The following is a 20,261-nucleotide window of genomic DNA, read 5'->3' as shown; positions in this document are numbered from 1 at the left end:
CTTAAGTACTTTACACCACTGCTCAATTGAGATCATTTCCACACTGCCACGTAGGGCTGCACGATATGGGCAAATAATCTAGGACTTATTTTTAACCAAATGTTGCAATTGAGATTTGACTTGCGAATTCGAGCAAAACTGTTGGAATCATGGAAATAGAATGACTATTCTAATTATATAGTTAGAATATAATAGTGGGCACTTTGAATACAGTGTTGTTTAAGATGACAACGAATTAAAATGCCAGGGACGAGTTAATGTGACAGGGTAGGAACTAAAGTGTTGATAAGTGATTCCTAGGGGACTCTATAAGCTTTTGAATGTTCTCTTAGCTACTTCATTCATGTAGCTAACATATTCTTCTTTGATTTGGAAGATACTGGTGCACAAACAACATGCTGATTTAGGTCTACACCATCACTGGTATTATCAGGCTTTCTTAGCTAGCTACGTTTACTCTTACTCAGTACATTTATTAGCTAGCTAGCTAATAACAGTCAGTGGAACAGTGAACAGTCAGTTGGACGGTCAGTTGGACAGCGGAGACTCACCCAGTGGCTGGCGATGATCTCTCCACAGTAGTTCATGAGGGTTGTGGCATCCAGCTCCTCGGCCGTCTGGTAGAACCGGATACAGTTTCTCACGTTCACCGATGACATCACCCCTTTCTCGCACCTTTTCCAAGAGAACAAAAAGCAATAAACGTTGACGTCAATGGGAGGACATTGACGTCAATGGGAGATATTGTACAATGCATTCATAGCCTAGAGGATAGGAAAACACAAAGAGCATAGAGGGACTGTGAGTTTTAGATGACAGTCGGTAACAGTGCAGTCACCAACTAATCTACAAACCGTAACGAGTAGTCATCTACGAGGCAAGGTCATCAGCGACTGAGCAGAACTGATTCTCTCAAACACGGACAGTGTGTGTGTCAGGCAGCCCCTGCCTACCTCTCTCGAAGCAGCTGCAGTTGGAAGCGGTTGGCCAGCTTCATCAGGTCGATGAGGAAGGCATCGTCCTCGCTGAGCTCCAGGTTGTCTGTGTAGGCCCAGCGCAACATTGCCATGGCAACCTCCGGTTTGGCATCTGGAACACCCAGCATGGTCGAAAAGACATTGTTAACGACCCAGAGTGGAATGAAATGTAACTTTACTTAACTGTAGCTACACTATCAATAAACTGCTTTTAATGCATTTGTTGGAAGACAGTTTGTAGAGCATTTTCCAAAAAACAGTGGACTTGTCTATTTTCTTGGGGTAAATTCGGTAGTGTGACAGCAGTGAGGATGCTCAACTCACCAGACAGGTCCAGTTCTGAGGTGGAGGCCAGGTTGGCCAGGCTCCAGGCATCACTGCGAGCAGCCAGGACAAACTTGTGAGCGTTGAGTGTCATCTCTCCAACCGTCACCTTCAGATCACTACAAACATGGCAACAGTCACAATATAAGTGAGAAAGAATATAGCCCATGTCCATAACTACAGTAACTAGGTGTTGCATATATTTTCCCAGGATTTCTGTAGAAAGCTGTGAATCGTAGAATATAAGACCTTGGTATAACCACCGAAAATAATTGATAATTGGGTGTCATTGAACAATGAATATGACATCAATTAATAAAACAATGAATATCACATCAAGTGCAATTTTTCCTATTCTTGGCTTTTCCACATTAAGAAAAAAAAACCCAGCTGGTCCTCTTTCTGACTGTAACCATAGCAACAGCACATGTTGCTGCATACATTATATCACACCTCTCCCTTCCTGTTCCCCTCACCTGTACTGGTCCTGCTGGTAGAGCTGGGCCACGATGTCAAGCAGACGGCTGATGAAGGTGTCTCCTGCCCCGGTTCCGAAGGTGTTGGTGGAGCCCTGGCCAGAGGTTTGAGCAGCCAGCACGGCACATCGCCTCTCTGTGTCAGCCAGCTTCTGCTGCATCTTCACATACTCCTGCCTCAGCAGGGCTAGGTGCTTCTGCAGCTTGGCCACCTCCTCTGTCACACAGAGAGAGGGAAGAGACAGAGTGAGTTGAGAGGTAGAGAGGCAAATAGGAGGTGAAGAGAACAGGGAAGCTAGTAGAGAGCCTTATGCTGGATTAGGGTTGCATTAAGCACATTCTGGCTCACAATGCTTTGTGTTGTTTGTCCAGATTAGGAAATTAACCAAAATAGACGTTGTACAACCAAACAGTAAAACTAACCCGTCTAATTTTCTCTTACTATAGTAACCCAAATGAGAGTTGTATTGTTTCAAGGATGCCTAGTATTTCTCAAGGCAGGTTCCTGCCTAGATATAAGCTAGGGATGTTTCTCTTTAAAGCTTATTACGTGTCAGAGCCCACTCAACCCAGGAGTGCACATAACTTCCCGCTTCCATTTCCTTCCCATTTCTGCTTACATTTGAGTGAAGACTGAATGCTGAGGCAGCACATAACTTTGCCCCCCCACGGGTCAGAGGGTTAACTAGCTGACTGGCTATAGCTTCATATACAGTCATTGGGCCATTGTCATGGGGAAGGGACGGCTGCCAGTACCACCTGATCAACGGCCACAGGAAAGGATCACTGCTGCAACAGCAAGATAGGCTGAGCTGTTTAACGAAAAACTGTTTCAGGGTCACATATATTACCACAGTGCAACTTATTGTCACACTTCATTCATAACGTTCCATTCATTTTGAAAAGGGAGGATATGATTGCCAATGTTGTGCATGTTATAAGCGTCTTACCTCCAACTCAGCACTTTTAGACATCTTTAAAATAAACTTTATAGGACCAATAAAAAAATATAGCTTTCTCTAAGTGTCCACAGCACTTGGGACCACAATGGAAGAGTGACAAGTTTACGCAATCTAGCCAGTGAGAAATGATTGACTGACTTAAAAAAAAAAAAGGAACTACTAAACGAAATCAATGCATGCAACAATTAAAAGGCAGCACACACCAACTGGTATATCATTATAATTTATACCGAGTAATTAGCAAGCTAGTGCTGTAGGCCTACTCTACATTCACTCTTCGATGAGGCTGCAACCACACACAGCTGAATGTAAACATGTTTAAACTGGCTGTAGTCACAACTAAACAACACATGATCGAGGCACTGACAGTGCTGTCAAAGCAAGCAAATTAACCAAGTCATCTTGACTGAAGACAAATTGATATATCACACTCGTCAAATACTCAAACATTTTCGCTAGTTACAAGAAAAATACGTGCTCAATGACACAATAGCAATTTTGCATTTGGTTACAATGCTTAATTTAACTATCTAGCATGGTACTGTAGCCAAAGATAGCTAACTAACGGTACATTGTAACATTGTAATGCTCATCATAAAAATGAACCCGTTCTCGGGTCGATTTGCTAAGTTACAAAAATAATAACGTTGGCTAATATCAAATGGTCGCGTGGAATAATCACCTTCCTTATGCATTCTGCGTTAGTAAATTCTGCTTTCTTTAGTTACCAATCCCGTTCATTGAGTCCAACCAACCGGCGAATTAAGTGGCTAGCCTGCTAAACTAGCCAACGTTTAGTTGCCTTCTCCGCCCAACCCAACAACATACCACCCGACGAGCTAGTGAGTTGCAAGTGAAAATTAGCAACTAACTGTACAAGACGAAGGGAAGACAGTCGTTTATGTTTTTATAACATTGCAAATCCCAATTAAATCAAATACAGTATAGCCATTAAAATAATGTATTTAATTCGAGTCTTAGAAAGAAAGGGCGTAAAAAAAAATGTGTTCAACAAATCAGTCACATACCCTCAGCCATGATGGTTCCGTGGCTTTTTGGTTTGGTATCGCGAGATCACAGAGCTGAAAGTAGGCGGTGACAATAAATTCTCTATTCGACAGGTGTACCAGCATCTTTCCAAAGTTGCCTTGAAAGGTAAGTGGCATCTTTGACTGATATTCATTGTGAAATAACACACGGAGAAGTTTCCAAATCTGTATTGACTGCGTACATCTACCTTGCATATTGTTTCAGATCAATTCCACTTGTTCAGATTTATGAGAACGCATGCATTAGGTACTTGTGTTTAGCTATACCTACATGTTATTATGAATGACCTTCATAATAATTTGTGGTTGAAAAGCGTGAGACATTTGCTGGGCATAAGGTTAAGTGGTACTTGCATTGTCTAGACTGGAGCCTGTTCTCGGCACAGATCCCCGAAACCTGCTTTTCTGAGATCTCTGCCTGGCCAGCAGTTCATCACAACACCTCACATTGTGTGAAAGTGATACTTGGCTTTCTTCTGAATATGAGAAACTACTAACACACAAGCTATTCCCACATTTGTGCCAAGTGACAGTATTCAATTGTTAATGATATCAATGAGTCACGGATACTTGCTAAATCTAGCTTAATGTGTTGTGTGACAACTACATGATACACTATGTATACAAAAGTATGTCAACACCCCTTCAAATTAGTGGATTCGGCTATTTCTGCCACACCTGTTGCTGATAGGTGTATAAAATTGAGCCCACCGCCATGCAATCTCCATAGACAAACATTGGCAGTAGAATGGCTTAACTGAAGAGCTGTTACTTTCAACGTGGTGCCGTCATAGTCAGTTCGTAAATTTTTTGCCCTGCTAGAGCTGCCCTGGTCAACTTAAGTGCTGTTATGGTGAAGTGGAAACGTCTAGGAGCAACAACGGCTCAGTTGCGAAGTGGTAGACCACACAAGCTCACAGAACTGTACCGCCGAATGCTGAAGCTCGTAAAAATCATCTGTCCTCGGTTACAAAACTCACTACATTGGAGGCAATGTCAGCACAAGAACTGTTAATATGCAGCTTTATGAATTGGGTTTCCATGGCCGAGCAGCCACACACAAGCCTAAAATCACCATGTGCAATGCCAAGCGTCGGCTGGAGTGGTGTAAAGCTCGCCACCATTGGACTCTGGAAGAGTAGAAACGCGTTCTCTGGAGTGACGAATCACACTTCACCATCTGGCAGTCCGACAAACAAATCTGGGTTTGGCAGATGCAAGGAGAACACTACCTACACGAATGCATAGTGCCAACTGTAAAGTTTGGTGGAGGAGGAATAATGGTTTGGCTTGGCCCCTTAGTTCAAGTGAAGAAAAATCTTAACATTCTAAACAATTCTGTGCTTTCAACTTTGTGGCAACAGTTTGGGGAAGGTCCTTTTCCTATTTAAGCATAACAATGCCCCCCCATCAACAAAGCGAGGTCCGTACAGAAATGGTTTGTCGAGATTGATGTAGAAGAACTTGACTGGCCTGCACAGAGTCCTGACCTCAACCCCATTGAACACATTTGGGATGAATTGGAGTTTCTGAATGCGAGGCAGGCCTAATCCCCCAACATCAGCACACAACTTCATTAATGCTCTAGTGGCTGAACGGAAGCAAGTCCTCGAAGGACCAAGTTTGGGATACCCTGACCTAGGGGTTCAGACACCACATGATACACATGAGAACATGCTAGGAAGTAAGATCATGTGTGTAACAAAGAAGTAGATGTCTGGTAATATGACAAAACATTGTACACATAATTTTCATTAAAAGAAAATACCCCAACTATTATTGGAGGGGGAATCATATTTTAGAAGAACTCACTACACAAGGTGACAATTTTCATAACATGAAAAATATACATCAGAATTTTGTCTTTGTACATTAGGCAAGTAAACTGCAATAGTCCATCAAAGCCAGAATAAAATCAAACACCAGGAGAAAATCAAGGATCGGGGGGGGGGAATAAAACATGGCACAAACATACATTTTAAATCAAAACCCAGACACTACTACCAGCATGGAAACCTAATGTTAAAGCATGCATAACAAATCCTACCTACGACACCACACAAAGGAAATCAATTCATCTGTTTCATCAAGGTGACTCTAAGAGAAATAGCTCCCCTAAATCTCATCAGAATATTAAAACAAATATAAGACCGTACACCACACATCTGGGGAAGGTTATTGCTACACCAAATGGTTACCAATATGTTTGATTATACATTGTACTGGTGTGAAGGGTTATAAAATAACACTTAAGCGGTTAACAATTTCTCTGATTTCTCTGAAACTAACTCTGGTTCAATACAGGGTGCAATTGCCAAGCAATTTAATAGGAGGCACTTTTTGAAAAATGTATCATTAAAAACCTAACTACGAGCTCAATTTGTGAATGCATGACTTGTAATGGCTATGTCCATCTCCAAAGAAACCTGAACTTGACAAATGAGGTATGTGATCAATTCGGGGTACATGTGCACCACGGTAGGGGAAATGGTGTTAAAAATCCAAAATAAAGACTTGCCTCTAAACTTATTCATATTTTAAAATTGTGAATTTTCCTGAAGTGCTAAGGGTGAAGGAACCTAACATGACAAGCATGCTACAGAATGTGTCTATTCTAGTGCACCCTCTGCCATAAATGCCATTTTGGCCCGATATTCTGGTCATTCTAGAACCCGAACTCCGCTGTTCTCCAATAGTGGGATTCTACAACAGCATCGCATTCTTACCATTCTGCCTTCTTCAAGGCTTCCTGTCCATCAAAGCAACCTGTAGTAACATACCTACACTAATACACACTAGAGTGGATGTTGAATGGGGAAGAGGACTAAAAACTTCCAATAACTCACAGGGCTCAAATTCTACCTACAGAAGCACTACTTATTTGGTACTATGTGTCTTGCTGGATGGGTAGGAACAGTTTATATATTATCCAGTTTTAGGTCTGTGCTATATACAGATCTTTACAATCTCTTCCTGAAAAGTTCATAGACTTCAAAAAAACGTGTTATTCATCTTCTGTTTTGTTGTTTTCGAGTTGGCACTTGTGTGGCAGTTTTCGGTCAGCATGTGGCAACAGCTGTTAAGTTCTATTGTAGCCTATTGTTGCCAGACGGTTTCTGCCAAATGCAATGAAGACGAGCCTGGCAATCGGGTAGTAGAGTGCAGGAAAACAGTGCCATGTTGTTTCTCAAATTGGAGACCTGTGGAAGACAAGAACTTGAAACTTAGAACATATTGATATACTGTAATACACTTCCAGTAGTGTGTCTTCAGAAAATGCAACAGGTATGAACAAAGTGTGAACAGTTGGATAAGTGACTAAGAGATGCAGTATAATCGCATTGGGACCTCTTCAAAACTACAAGACATGACTTGTGAAAGACCAAAAGTCCACTATTCTTACCCTGAAAAAGTGAAGCTAGATGCAGCTTGATAAAATTCACTCAAAGGCAGTCTCTTGGCTCTTTCTTACACAACGGGCCACTTTTCTTTTGAATTCCCCATGTCGGTCTTCCCTCCACTCTTTCTGCAGGGGGAATCAAAGGTGCAAAAACATTTAAGTTCAAAGATGATGACAGTTCTGCTCTCCACAAAAATACAAATTTGATGTTAGAGAACCTGCAACATTCAGAATATATTCAGAATTATGTGCACTGTCCCAAACAACAATCCACTGATTGTCTATGTATAAAGAACTAATCTGTGTGAGTTTAAACCAGTGATTTGGCCCCTCGGGTGAAAATGAGACTTACTGCAGCGTCGACATTGGCAGGCGAGTCTCCGTTCGGGTCCGCCAACATAGAGATAACACTAATCATGATGGTTTCCACTGTGTGGATGGGCAGCCAGCGCTCCTCAGGCTTCTCATAGCCGTACTTATCCTCACCAGGCTCATGTAAAATAGATATACATACGTCACCGTTCTTGTCAACTGCAAACAGGACAAGAGACATGAAATTAGACTTGTGTTCTATTGAAACCTTTCATGTAAACATAGATATAGATATAGATATATATATATATATCTATCTATCTATCTATCTATCTATCTATCTATATATATATATGCACCAAAATCCTTGTTTACACACACACACACACACACACATACATACATACATACATACATATATATATGCACCAAAATCCTTGTTTACATAAACACACAGTCACACACATATGTATATATATATATGCACCAAAATCCTTGTTTACACACACACGTATATATATATATATATATATGTGTGTGTATGTAAACAAGGATTTTGGTGCATATATGTATGTATGTATGTATGTGTGTGTGTGTGTGGGTGGTGTGTGTGTGTGGTGTGTGAGTGTGTGTGTGTGTGTGTGTATGTGTGTGTGTGTGTGTGTATGTAAACAAGGATTTTGGTGAATTCCATAAACATCTTTACTTTAATGAGAAACACAACTGATCCTCCAGAGGGATAGCTGGCATTTCCCAAACAGTAAAACAGACGACCCCCCCCCCCTCCCAAACAGTAAAACAGACGACCCCTCCCAAACAGTAAAACAGACGACCCCCCCCCCTCCCAAACAGTAAAACAGACGACCCCCCCCCCCCTCCCAAACAGTAAAACAGACAACCCCCCCCTCCCCCTCCCAAACAGTAAAACAGACGACCCCCCCCTCCCCCTCCCAAACAGTAAAACAGACGACCCCCCCCTCCCAAACAGTAAAACAGACGACCCCCCCCCTCCCAAACAGTAAAACAGACGACCCCCCCCCCTCCCAAACAGTAAAACAGACGACCCCCCCCCCCCCCTCCCAAACAGTAAAACAGACGACCCCCCCCCCCCCCTCCCAAACAGTAAAACTGACGACCCCCCCCCCCCCCCCCCAAAAAAGGTACTAACACTTTGAGGAGAAAAAAAAAAAATAACACACAGTACAATTGACCCATACTTACCATTAGGGTGCCATATATCTGTGATAAATGTCATTTTAGGTGGCCTGAGAGGGTAGTCTTTGGGAAACGTGAGATGTGCTTTAAACACACCACCTTCACTGTGAACAGGAAGGCAGAGAGAAATGCCTGTCGTTATGGTCAAATAGCAGGAGGTTGGTAAGATCTAGACATTTTGTCAGACAACTGTTGTACATGACGTATACATTAGTGGTGCTCGGGTTGACTCATAACCCGCAGTCCCCATGGTTATGGGGAGTTAGGTCTACTGCATTTTCTCCCTGGTCCCTAAACGTCTTTGCTTCGAGATTGAAGCAGCAGAGAAAACAGATGGGTTGTTAGCGATAGCTGAACCGCGCACCACTAAAATACATACCCACATACAAATACTCCCCAGCTGACTCATCAACCCATCCACACAGCAAACTCAGAGTGGAACTGGGCTGGCAGACTTACTAGCATGTGTCTGGTGGGCCGATGATTAAGACTTCCCATCTGTAGAGGTCGTTATCGTCTATCAAACCTGCTGAGAATCCCTCCACTGGGTTCTTATTGAGCTCTGGGAAATCAAGAGAAAACATTTTAACATCCGAAATACACACAAAAAAATATAGTAGTGTCTCCATGGTGATGTTTGACAGTGCTGTCTCCATGGTGATGTTTGACAGTGCTGTCTCCATGGTGATGTTTGACAGTGCTGTTCTACGGTGATGTTTGACAGTGCTGTTCTACGGTGATGTTTGACAGTGCTGTTCTACGGTGATGTTTGACAGTGCTGTTCTACGGTGATGTTTGACAGTGCTGTCTCCATGGTGATGTTTGACAGTGCTGTCTCCATGGTGATGTTTGACAGTGCTGTCTCCATGGTGATGTTTGACAGTGCTGTTCTACGGTGATGTTTGACAGTGCTGTTCTACGGTGATGTTTGACAGTGCTGTTCTACGGTGATGTTTGACAGTGCTGTTCTACGGTGATGTTTGACAGTGCTGTTCTACGGTGATGTTTGACAGTGCTGTTCTACGGTGATGTTTGACAGTGCTGTTCTACGGTGATGTTTGACAGTGCTGTTCTACGGTGATGTTTGACAGTGCTGTTCTACGGTGATGTTTGACTTTTGAACTCTATCCAGTCAATAAAGTGAGACATCCATCTCACTAATTAGTATGTGGAAAATGCTGAAGTCAGCCTTCTCCGACTGAAAATGTTCCTCCGTGAACATAAATATTTTATTCCACAAATCATCCTTATCCCTAAAAAATATTCAAATAAAAAGTGATATCCCTATAAAGTGCCCATTATACCAAATAAACAGCTTCCTAAGGAGCAGTTTAAACTGAACTCAGAAGTTCACTGTGGTTTAGATGTGCTGTTGCCGTGGCAGCCAGTCTCCTGCTGTGCTGAAACACCAGCACAGTCAAACAACTGTAACCATCTGTCACATCCTGGGCTCTGGTCCTAAAAGAATCAACTTGGTATGTGGATTTCAACCACTTCATTTCCTCACGAAACAACCACCTCAACAGTGAAGTCAACCTATAGAGGGCATATTAAAATGGTTCCAATAACGCACCTCTTATTGTGTAAATAAGTAGTCAAGCATTCTAAATACAGCAATTATTCATAAACACTAACTTGATCAGGGCTCAGCTCCACCTTCAAAGCACAGAGCAGTAAACAGTGACTACTGCTGTTACTGGGGGGTGAGCGGCTATTACTACGACTGCTGTTACTGGGTGGTGAGCGGCTATTACTACGACTGCTGTTACTGGGGGGGTGAGCGACTATTACTACGACTGCTGTTACTGGGGGGTGAGCAGCTATTACTACGACTGCTGTTACTGGGGGGGTGAGCGACTATTACTACGACTGCTGTTACTGGGGGGTGAGCGGCTATTACTACGACTGCTGTTACTGGGGGGGTGAGCGGCTATTACTACGACTGCTGTTACTGGGGGGTGAGCGGCTATTACTACGACTGCTGTTACTGGGGGGTGAGCGACTATTACTACGACTGCTGTTACTGGGGGGGTGAGCGGCTTACTACGACTGCTGTTACTGGGGGGTGAGCGGCTATTACTACGACTGCTGTTACTGGGGGGGTGAGCGGCTATTACTACGACTGCTGTTACTGGGGGGGTGAGCGGCTAATACTACGACTGCTGTTACTGGGGGGTGAGCGACTATTACTGCGAATGCTGTTAATGGTGGTGAGCGACTATTACTACAACTGCTGTTACTGGGGGGGTGAAAGACTTACTACGACTGCTGTTACTGGGGGGGTGAGCGACTTACTACGACTGCTGTTACTGGGGGGTGAGCAGCTATTACTACGACTGCTGTTACTGGGGGGTGAGCGACTATTACTACGACTGCTGTTACTGGTGGTGAGTGGCTACGACTTAATGGGGGTGAGCATGGAGTCAAAGGAAAACTGATGTAGTACCAATGATGTGTATAAACCCTGGACTGATAGGGGGCGCTGTATTGAAGCCATCTTGGCACTCAATTTAAATATATATTTTTGAAGCTCTAGTAATGCATTTATTAACATTTACACTAGTTTTTGCGATGTCTATTCTATCCCAGACACCATACTGCATACATTAAAACTACAATATGTGAGCTAAATATAAAAATATATTAAAACATTTTTCTTTAAGGCATTTTATTTTGAGTAGTAATGCTACTGTCCCCACCACAATAGAAAATATGTAATTGTGTCCGTGAAAAATGTAATTGAAATACTGTAAAACTCCATTTCTAGAGGACTGCTATCCTACTAAGGCGTACCAATATGGCCGACTGGTGGCTTCAAAGCCAATCACTGGCTAATACATAGCATCAGCAATCCAGGGTTTATATACAGTACTAGTCAAAAGTTTGGAAACACCTACTCATTCAAGGGTTTATCTTTATTTTGACTATTTTCTACATTGTAGAATAATAGTGAAGACATCAAAACTATGAAATAACATATGGAATCATGTAGTAACCCAAAAAGTGTTATACAAAATGTATTTTATATTTGAGATTCTTCAAAATAGCCACCCTTTGCCTTGATGACAGCTTTGCACACTCTTGGCATTCTCTCGACCAGCTTCATGAGGTAGTCACCTGGAAAGCATTTCAATTAACAGGTGCCCCTTGTTAATTTGTGGAATATATTTCCTTCTTAATGAGTTTGAGCCAATCAGTTGTGTTGTGACAAGGTAGGGGTGGTATACAGAAGATGGCCCTATTTGGTAACAGACCAAGTCCATATTATGGCAAGAACAGCTCAAATAAGAGAAACAACAGTCCATCATTACTTTAAGACATGAAGGTCAGTCAATGCGAAAACATTAAAGAACTTTTAAAGTTTCTTCAAGTGAAGTCGCAAAAACCATCAAGCGCTATGATGAAACTGGCTCTCATGAGGACCGCCACAGGAAAGGAAGACCCAGAGTTACCTCTGCTGCAGGATAAGTTCATTAGAGTTAAATACACCTCAGATTGCAGCCCAGATAAATGCTTCAGAGTTCAAGTAAGACACATCAACTGTTCAGAGGAGACTGTGTGAATCTGGCCTTCATGGTCAAATTGCTACAACAACAACAAAAAAATTAACTACTAAAAGGACAATAAAACGAGCCAAGAAACACAAGCAATGGACAATAGAACCGTGGAAATCTGTCCTTTGGTTTGATGAGTCCTAATGTGACATTTTTGGTTCCAACCGCCGTGTCTTTGTGAGTCGCAGAGTAGGTGAACGGATGATCTCCACATGTGTGGTTCCCACCATGAGACATGAAGGAGGAGGTGTGATGGTGCTTTGCTGGTGACACTGTCTGTGATTTATTTAGAATTCAAGGCACACTTAACCAGCATGGCTACTACAGCCATACACCATCCCATCTGGTTTGTGCTTAGTGGGACTATCATTTGTTTTTTTAACAGGACAATGACCCAACACACCTGCAGGCTGTGTAAGGGCTATTTGACCAAGAAGGAGAGTGATGGAGTGCTGCATCTGGCCTCCGCAATCACCCGATCTCAACCCAATTGAGACAGTGTGGGATGAGTTGGACCACAGAGTGAAGGAAAAGCAGTCAACAACTGCTCAGCATATGTGGGAACTCCTTCAAAACTGTTAGAAAAGCATTCCTCGTGAAGCTGGTTGAGAGAATGCCAAGAGTGTGCAAAGCTGTCATCAAGGCAAAGGGTGGCTACTTTGAAGAATCTCAAATATACATATAGTTTGATTTAACACTTTTTGGGGGGTTACTCCATGAGTCAATGTGTTAATTCATTGTCTTTATGTCTTCATAATTATTTTTACAATGTAGAAAATAGTCCAAACTAAAACCTTTGAATGAGTAGTTGTGTTCAAACTTTTGACTGGTAGTGTACGTTATGAAGTAGTACATCCCCTTTAAACAGCAACCCTGGCGATCATGTTTAGGGCCAGCGAAGGCCACTGGAACACAGCCACATGGGGCTTCAGATTGAGCTGTTCTCAGCTGAGAAACCTTGGCAAGGTGCAGCAATAGCCAAGTAAAACACAACGATTAAAGTGTAACTCAGACTACATCGAGTCACTGTCAGTCGCTACGAGGAAACAGACGGTGGTTGTATTTTACGAACGTTTTAATGAAAAGTATGGATTACAGCAAACAAATTAAGGCACACCGCTACGGAGTTTCAACAGATGTGCACGGTAAGGGTTTAAATTCCGACCTTCGGCGACTCGATGTAGTCGGAGATACAGTCCACACACACGACTCCGCTCAACTTTATTGAAGTCAAGTTAAATTGTGGAGTTTAATGTACTTGGAGTTTAATTGTACTTGGCTAGAAGCAGCAGTATGTTTATGCATGTCTGTCTAGCTTTTACATGTGTATGAAAAAGGAAATAGCATAGGGAAATCATTGGCTATTGTACACAATTTATTTCTATATCCCCCTTCAACATAAAAATGAACAATATAAACATGGTATCTATCACTCTGAATAGGTAATTGAAGTTTGACAGACACAGCCATATTAGGCTAGCTAGGTACATTTCTGAATGTACACCAGGCACCTCGGTTATTTGCGGTAGCTAGCGAGCTACGCATTGCCGTCAACCCAGTTACTCGGTGGCGTGCAGGGATTATGCCATGCCTAGTTAACCAGACATTATGCTGCCCTTTACTGTCAAGAGACAATTTGTTCTGCATGGAGGGAAAAACAACACATATACATGTATATAACGGGTGGTTCAGTAAAACTCCTGCACGGCCCTTAATTTAAAAATCAAGCTGCCAACTGTCCAATGACCACCGACTGGTAGTTGACGTGTCTGATAACGTTGAGTTAGAAATCGACATCACGTTCAAAACAAAGGGGTGGGATATTACACACGTTACGTTTAGCTTGCTATCTAGTTAGCTTAGCTAAAGTTGAACCATATAAACGTGAACGTTATCCCCAAACATATACGTGGATGGCTAGCCACCGAACGACTAAATATTACCCCAAACTTGGTGGAAAGATAGAAAATAGTGTAGCGATGTTCGTTAAATTACTGTCAACTGTAACGTCAGTTCGCTGCCACTGGTTAGCTAACGTGAGATGATTTAGCTTAACGTTGACACAACAAGGGAGGGGGTTTAAAGACCACATATTTTATTTGACTCGCTATATTCAACTATCAAAATGAAGTAAGCCAAGATGTGACATTTCACACCATATACACGATAGTAGTTAGATAAAAGTAAAAGCCGAAACAAAGATTTTACGTGGGCCAAATGAGATGGATTAAGCTAACGTTAGCTAGCATAGCAACCCGACCAGCGGAAAAAAAATAAACCGTTTATAACTAAGTATAACGTTTTAAATGAGTTGACGTTAGCCACCAGTTTTATAAATTACCTGCCAGCTGTCTCCTGAGTAACAGTGCTGCCTGAGGCTCCGTCATGTTTTTTTTTAACAACTTGGATTACAAAATGACAAATGTTAATATTGCTTGGTGAGAGAATTAGCTAGCTATCTATTTTCAATAAATAACGACAGCGCCGGTGCAGTTCTTCTTCTTCGATATAACAGCAGTCCGTAAACAAACGTTAACGGTGCATGCCACCACCTACTGTGCTGGAGTGTGTGATTAATCCCGGGCTACAATTCTTCTTCTTTGATGAGGTTTAACGGCGGTTGGCATCCAATACATATTACATTAGCGCCACATACTAGACTGGAGTATACACTTTGCTTGAAAATTATAATAATTATAAATCCTCCTACTTAATTTAGTACTTCTATAAAAAATAAAGAGCCCTACTAACTTCTAATAGACCCTCCCTCGTCCCAGAAAAAAAATACAAACCTGTCCAACCTCAATGATCCTACACTTTCCCTCTCTTCAACATACTTTAATGATATAATACTTACAACAATATAGCAACACATGCTCCACCGTTTCCTCGACCATGCACTCCAGACACAAACCATTCACATGCTTGCCAATCAGATGTAATGACGAGTTCAATGAACAATGTCCTAAACACAATCGAGCAAACAACACCTCTTCCTTCCTAATCTGACCTTTCAATCTTTGTCCATCCACCTTTCTTCGTGAGGCATATAAATGCCGGCCCTTGGGCTCAGAGTCCCATCTCTTCTGCCACACATCAATCAAAATGGCTCTGATCTTACATTTGTCCTCACCTCTGCTCAGTGGAACATTAATTATCAATTATATCTTGTTTCAAAACTATTTTAGCTAACTGGTCTACAATGTAATTCCCTTCCACACCCGAATGTGCTGGGACCCAACAGAATCTCACTAATACACATATTCTCTCAATTCCCCATAATAACATGAATACCTCCAATAGTAGGTCACTCCTATTATATTTACCAGATGATCAACCATTTAATCCAGACAGAGAATCTGAGCAAACTATAATTCTCACAGGCTGTATGTCCTCCACCCACTGGAGGGCAACCACTATGGCCAACAGTTTAACTGAGTATACCGACAGTTCATCTATTAGTCTTCTACATATCTGCACATCAAATTCAGGAATGTAAACGCCTGCTCCTGTGCGCCCACTGTCTGGGTCCTTTGGATCCATCTGGGTCCTTTGGATCCATCCGGGGCCTTTGGATCCATCCGGGGCCTTTGGATCCATCCGGGGCCTTGGATCCATCTGGGGCCTTGGATCCATCTGGGGCCTTTGGATCCATCTACTCAGGTTACATCCAGTTTGCTATCACAGTGCCATCCATTTTGTCACCAAAGCCCCACATACTACCCACCACTGCAACCTTTATGCTCTCGTTGGCTGGTCCTCGTGTAACAGTATAGCTTCCATCCCAGAGTGACGTCACCGATTGAAAAGCTATTAGCGCGCACCACCGCTAACTAGCTAGCCATTTCACATCGGTTACACTCACCCCCCTTTTGACCTCCTCCTTTTCCACAGCAAACAGTGATCCGGGTCAACAGCATCAATGTAACAGTATAGCTTCCATCCCTCTCCTCGCCCCTACCTGGGCTCGAACCAGGGACCCTCTGCACACATCGACAACCGCCACCCTCGAAGCATCATTACCCATCGCGCCACAAAAGCCACAGCCCTTACAGGGCAAGGGGAACAACTACTTCAAGGTCTCAGAGCGAGTGACGTCACCAATTTAAACGCTATTAGCGCGCACCACCGCTAACTAGCTAGCCATTTCACATCGGTTACACTCGCTATATATTCGTCGCCAAACCCACTGGCTCCAGGTCATCTATAAATCTTTGCTAGGTAAAGCCCCGCCTTATCTCAGCTCACTGGTCACCATAGCAGCATGCGCTCCAGCAGGTGTATTTCACTGGTCATCCCCAAAGCCAACACTTACTTTGGCCGCCTTTCCTTCCAGTTCGCTGCTGCCAATGACTGGAACAAATTGCAAAAATCACTGAAGCTGTAGACTTATATCTCCCTCTCTAACTTTAAGCATCAGCTGTCAGAGCAGCTTACTGATCACTGTACCTGTACACAGCCAATCTGTAAAGAGCACACCCAACTACCTCTTCCCCAAATTGTTATTTATCTTCTTGCTCTTTTGTACCCCAGTATCTCTACTTGCACATCATGATCTGCACATCTATCATTTCAGTGTTAATGCTAAATTGTAATTATTTGACCTCTGTGGCCTATTTCTTGCCTTAACTCCCTAATCTTCTTCATTTACACACACTGTACATATATTTTTCTATTGTGTTATTGACTGTACTTTTGTTTATGTGTGACTCTGTGTTGTTGTTTTTGCCGCACTGCTTTGCTTTATCTTGGCCAGTTGTAAATGAGTACTTGTTCTCAACTGGCCTACCTGGTTAAATAAAGGTGAAATCAAATTTTAAAAATAAAAAAATATCCAAAGGCATCTCACCTGCCTCCACTAGTAGGCACATACAGACATTGATTTAAATGCATCAACATATATCCTTTAAAGCTATATACTGGATTCTGTCCAGCCTGTGAAGCCATTTCTTCGCCGTTTGTTCCATGAACTAAACACCCGTCATAAATTGTCGTCCTGATCAGAGCTCTTTAAATATCCACCCACGACGGTCGATCATCACCCTGTTTATAACCAGAGACAAAGCACATAAGATTCACCACCTTCTTACACTATGATTGAACATTTAGGTAATATTACAGGTAATGTTACTGCGTGTTTCCAACCACAAGGTTCCCCCTCACTCCTCCTCACTCCTCACCCCTCACCCCCTCACTCCTCCTCACCCCCTCACCCCCTCACCCCTTGCCCCCTCACCCCCTCACTCCTCACCCCCTCACTCCTCACTCCTCACCCCTCACCCCCTCACTCCAAATCTTATTAAATAATCCAAGGGGAACATGTATGACCTCGTCAGGTAGACGCTTAAACATTGCGTAGCCCAACTGATCATGACCTGGGTCTTATATATCCACAGCATATTAAGGCTGAACACATCTCATGTATGGTTAAACCAGCATCCAAAGAAGAGTCAACAGTATCCCCTTTTGTTATACACATAAACATAAGCGTTTAAAATCTCAAACCTGCATTGCTTATTTATATACATCATCCAAAGTCACCCCACCATGTATCCTAGCAAATGTCTCCCCCAACAAGTCAGTTTTTTCTTTATCAGATCCCGGACATTTTTTGACCCATAACCAAAACTGGAAGTCGAGCATCTTCCAGTCCTCTTCTTCAACAAAGAGCAATCATCCCCCAGCTCAGTACCCTGCCTATTGTGGAGCAGAACTGTCTCCATGCATTTCTCCCGACAGACTTAATGACCCTACATAGTAAAGCTCTCTTCCTTTGAAAATCAACTAGATTCTCAGGAGTCATATTTGCACACAACACTCTGTAAACCCTATTTAGTTCTCAGTATAGCAGCAGTGCACTCTTCGGCCCACCAAGGAACCACCTTCCTTTTCTCACCCACTTCACACACTGGCACATGTACATTTGCAGCACTTAAAATCAGAGGTCACAGAAGGCAGCACATACATCAACCCGGCCTCTCTAAAGACAAACTGTCCAACAGACTTTAAGTAATGATCACCAAACTTTTCCCAGTCTGCTTTATGAAATCACCATCTTCTGAATGGTACTCTATCTGGGGGCGGCAGGTAGCCTAGTGGTTAGAGCGTTGGTCCATCGAATCCCCGAGCTGACAAGGTAAAAATCTGTCCTTCTGCCCCTGAACAAGGCAGTTTAACCCACTGTTTCTAGGCCTTCATTTTAAATAAGAATTTGTTCTTAACTTACTTGCCTAGTTAAATAAAAGTTAAATAAAAATCTGGAATAGTAACATCAAAGTTCATGGTACACGAAATCAGGAAATGATCACTTCCAACAGTAGAATCATTCATTACATTCACACATATACATCAACTCTTGTACCACATTCATCGTTAAGACATACAGTGCATTCGGAAAGTATTCAGACCCCTTGGCTTTTTCCACATTTTGCAACGTTACAGCCTTATTCTAAAATTGTTTAAATAGTTTTTCCCCCTTCATCAATATACACGCAATACCCCATAATGACAAAGCAAAAACAGAAGACTGAAATATAACAAAACATTTTTTTTTTTTTTTGGGGGGGGCTGATTAATTATGAAAAATATGAATAACATTCCACCCATGAGGCCACTAGAGGGCGATTTGGTCATTTGACTTCAGGAAAGGGTTCTACTCAATGGTGTACACCCCCTCATTATCATATTAGAGGAATAAACAAAGAAATAATATAAATGAATGAAAATGGGTTTTATTATTGAAATTATTAATGATGTATTTCTGTTTGTATTCACTCATGCATTTATTTATTAATGTATTTATGGGTGCATGTATTTATAAATATGGCAGGTTTGATCCTCCATACCACAGGACCACAACCATGGATTCCATTCCGATGACCACACTGATTTAATCTGCAATAATAACTTTTCAAATGTAAGTATTCGTGTTGTGTTTGTCAAGGATTTGACGGCTTTTAGGACTATTTTTTAAATCAGTCAGCGACTATAAGCTCTGTGGAAACACTGTAGCACTTTAGAAAGTGACAACTGGGATATTTGTGTACAACTTAGTCAATATGTTTTACTGTAGGCCTAAACCTGTTTCAAACTAGTAAACCGGAATCATGTAATTAACTTTGGTGGGTTTTGATTATACTGTTTCTCTAAATAAACATGCAGTAATTGTGTTTTATTTAGATGTTACACATCTTTATTTCACCTTGATTATCAAGCATTTTAGGAATTTTATAAGTGAGAATTCACTGTTTTTTAAAAACTTTTCTAGCCATATCAATCAAATGTATTTTATAGAGCCATTTTTATATCAGCAGTTGTCACAAAGTGCTTTACAGATACCCAACCTAAACCCCTAAAGAGCTTTACAGATACCCAACCTAAACCCACAAAGTGCTTTACGGATACCCAACCTAAACCCACAAAGTGCTTTACGGATACCCAACCTAAACCCACAAAGTGCTTTACGGATACCCAACCTAAACCCACAAAGTGCTTTACGGATACCCAACCTAAACCCACAAAGTGCTTTACGGATACCCAACCTAAACCCACAAAGTGCTTTACGGATACCCAACCTAAACCCACAAAGTGCTTTACGGATACCCAACCTAAACCCACAAAGTGCTTTACGGATACCCAACCTAAACCCACAAAGTGCTTTACGGATACCCAACCTAAACCCACAAAGTGCTTTACGGATACCCAACCTAAACCCACAAAGTGCTTTACAGATACCCAACCTAAACCCACAAAGTGCTTTACAGATACCCAACCTAAACCCACAAAGTGCTTTACAGATACCCAACCTAAACCCACAAAGTGCTTTACAGATACCCAACCTAAACCCACAAAGTGCTTTACAGATACCCAACCTAAACCCACAAAGTGCTTTACAGATACCCAACCTAAACCCACAAAGTGCTTTACAGATACCCAACCTAAACCCACAAAGTGCTTTACAGATACCCAACCTAAACCCACAAAGTGCTTTAC

General features: G+C 42.2%; 3 protein-coding genes across 9 annotated transcripts in view; 1 reads left to right on the top strand and 2 right to left on the bottom strand.

The window, feature by feature from the left end:
- The window catches only part of LOC109873358 (rabankyrin-5), a 38,537-nt gene extending 34,636 nt beyond the window's left edge, over positions 1 to 3,901 (bottom strand). Inside the window, exons 1-5 of one of the 2 annotated variants that reach the window (XM_031807904.1) lie at positions 3,768 to 3,901; positions 1,778 to 1,994; positions 1,302 to 1,420; positions 954 to 1,089; positions 552 to 675 (exon numbers count right to left, since the gene is read on the bottom strand). In XM_031807904.1, coding sequence (XP_031663764.1) covers positions 552 to 675; positions 954 to 1,089; positions 1,302 to 1,420; positions 1,778 to 1,994; positions 3,768 to 3,777 — 606 coding nt within the window. In that variant the 5' untranslated portion in view covers positions 3,778 to 3,901. Of the gene's footprint in view, positions 1 to 551; positions 676 to 953; positions 1,090 to 1,301; positions 1,421 to 1,777; positions 1,995 to 3,421; positions 3,728 to 3,767 lie in introns of those variants that run through there. The other variant, XM_031807903.1, reaches the window with a different exon arrangement.
- A 39-nt stretch (positions 3,902 to 3,940) lies between these two features.
- LOC109872591 (ubiquitin-conjugating enzyme E2 G1-like) lies at positions 3,941 to 14,823 on the bottom strand. Its single transcript, XM_031807914.1, has 6 exons — positions 14,611 to 14,823; positions 9,175 to 9,277; positions 8,722 to 8,819; positions 7,541 to 7,719; positions 7,192 to 7,314; positions 3,941 to 6,988 (listed from the first exon to the last, which is right to left on the bottom strand). The coding sequence occupies exons 1-5, from the start codon at positions 14,654 to 14,656 to the stop codon at positions 7,228 to 7,230; spliced, it is 513 nt and encodes a 170-aa protein (XP_031663774.1). The 5' UTR covers positions 14,657 to 14,823; the 3' UTR covers positions 3,941 to 6,988; positions 7,192 to 7,227.
- Positions 13,183 to 20,261, top strand: part of spns3 (SPNS lysolipid transporter 3, sphingosine-1-phosphate (putative)) — a 47,634-nt gene continuing 40,555 nt past the window's right edge. For 4 of the 6 annotated variants that reach the window (XM_031807906.1, XM_020463873.2, XM_031807908.1 and 1 more), the window contains exons 1-2: positions 13,183 to 13,414; positions 19,099 to 19,185. The gene's annotated coding sequence lies outside the window, so the exon portion shown is untranslated. The remainder of the gene's footprint in view (positions 13,415 to 19,098; positions 19,186 to 20,261) is intronic. The other 2 variants (XM_020463875.2, XM_031807907.1) reach the window with 2 other exon arrangements.

Source organism: Oncorhynchus kisutch, linkage group LG28 (assembly GCF_002021735.2).
Source record: "Oncorhynchus kisutch isolate 150728-3 linkage group LG28, Okis_V2, whole genome shotgun sequence".
NCBI lineage: Eukaryota > Metazoa > Chordata > Actinopteri > Salmoniformes > Salmonidae > Oncorhynchus > Oncorhynchus kisutch.
Note: the sequence above shows the minus strand (reverse complement) of the source record. Positions and strands in the feature narration are given on the sequence as shown.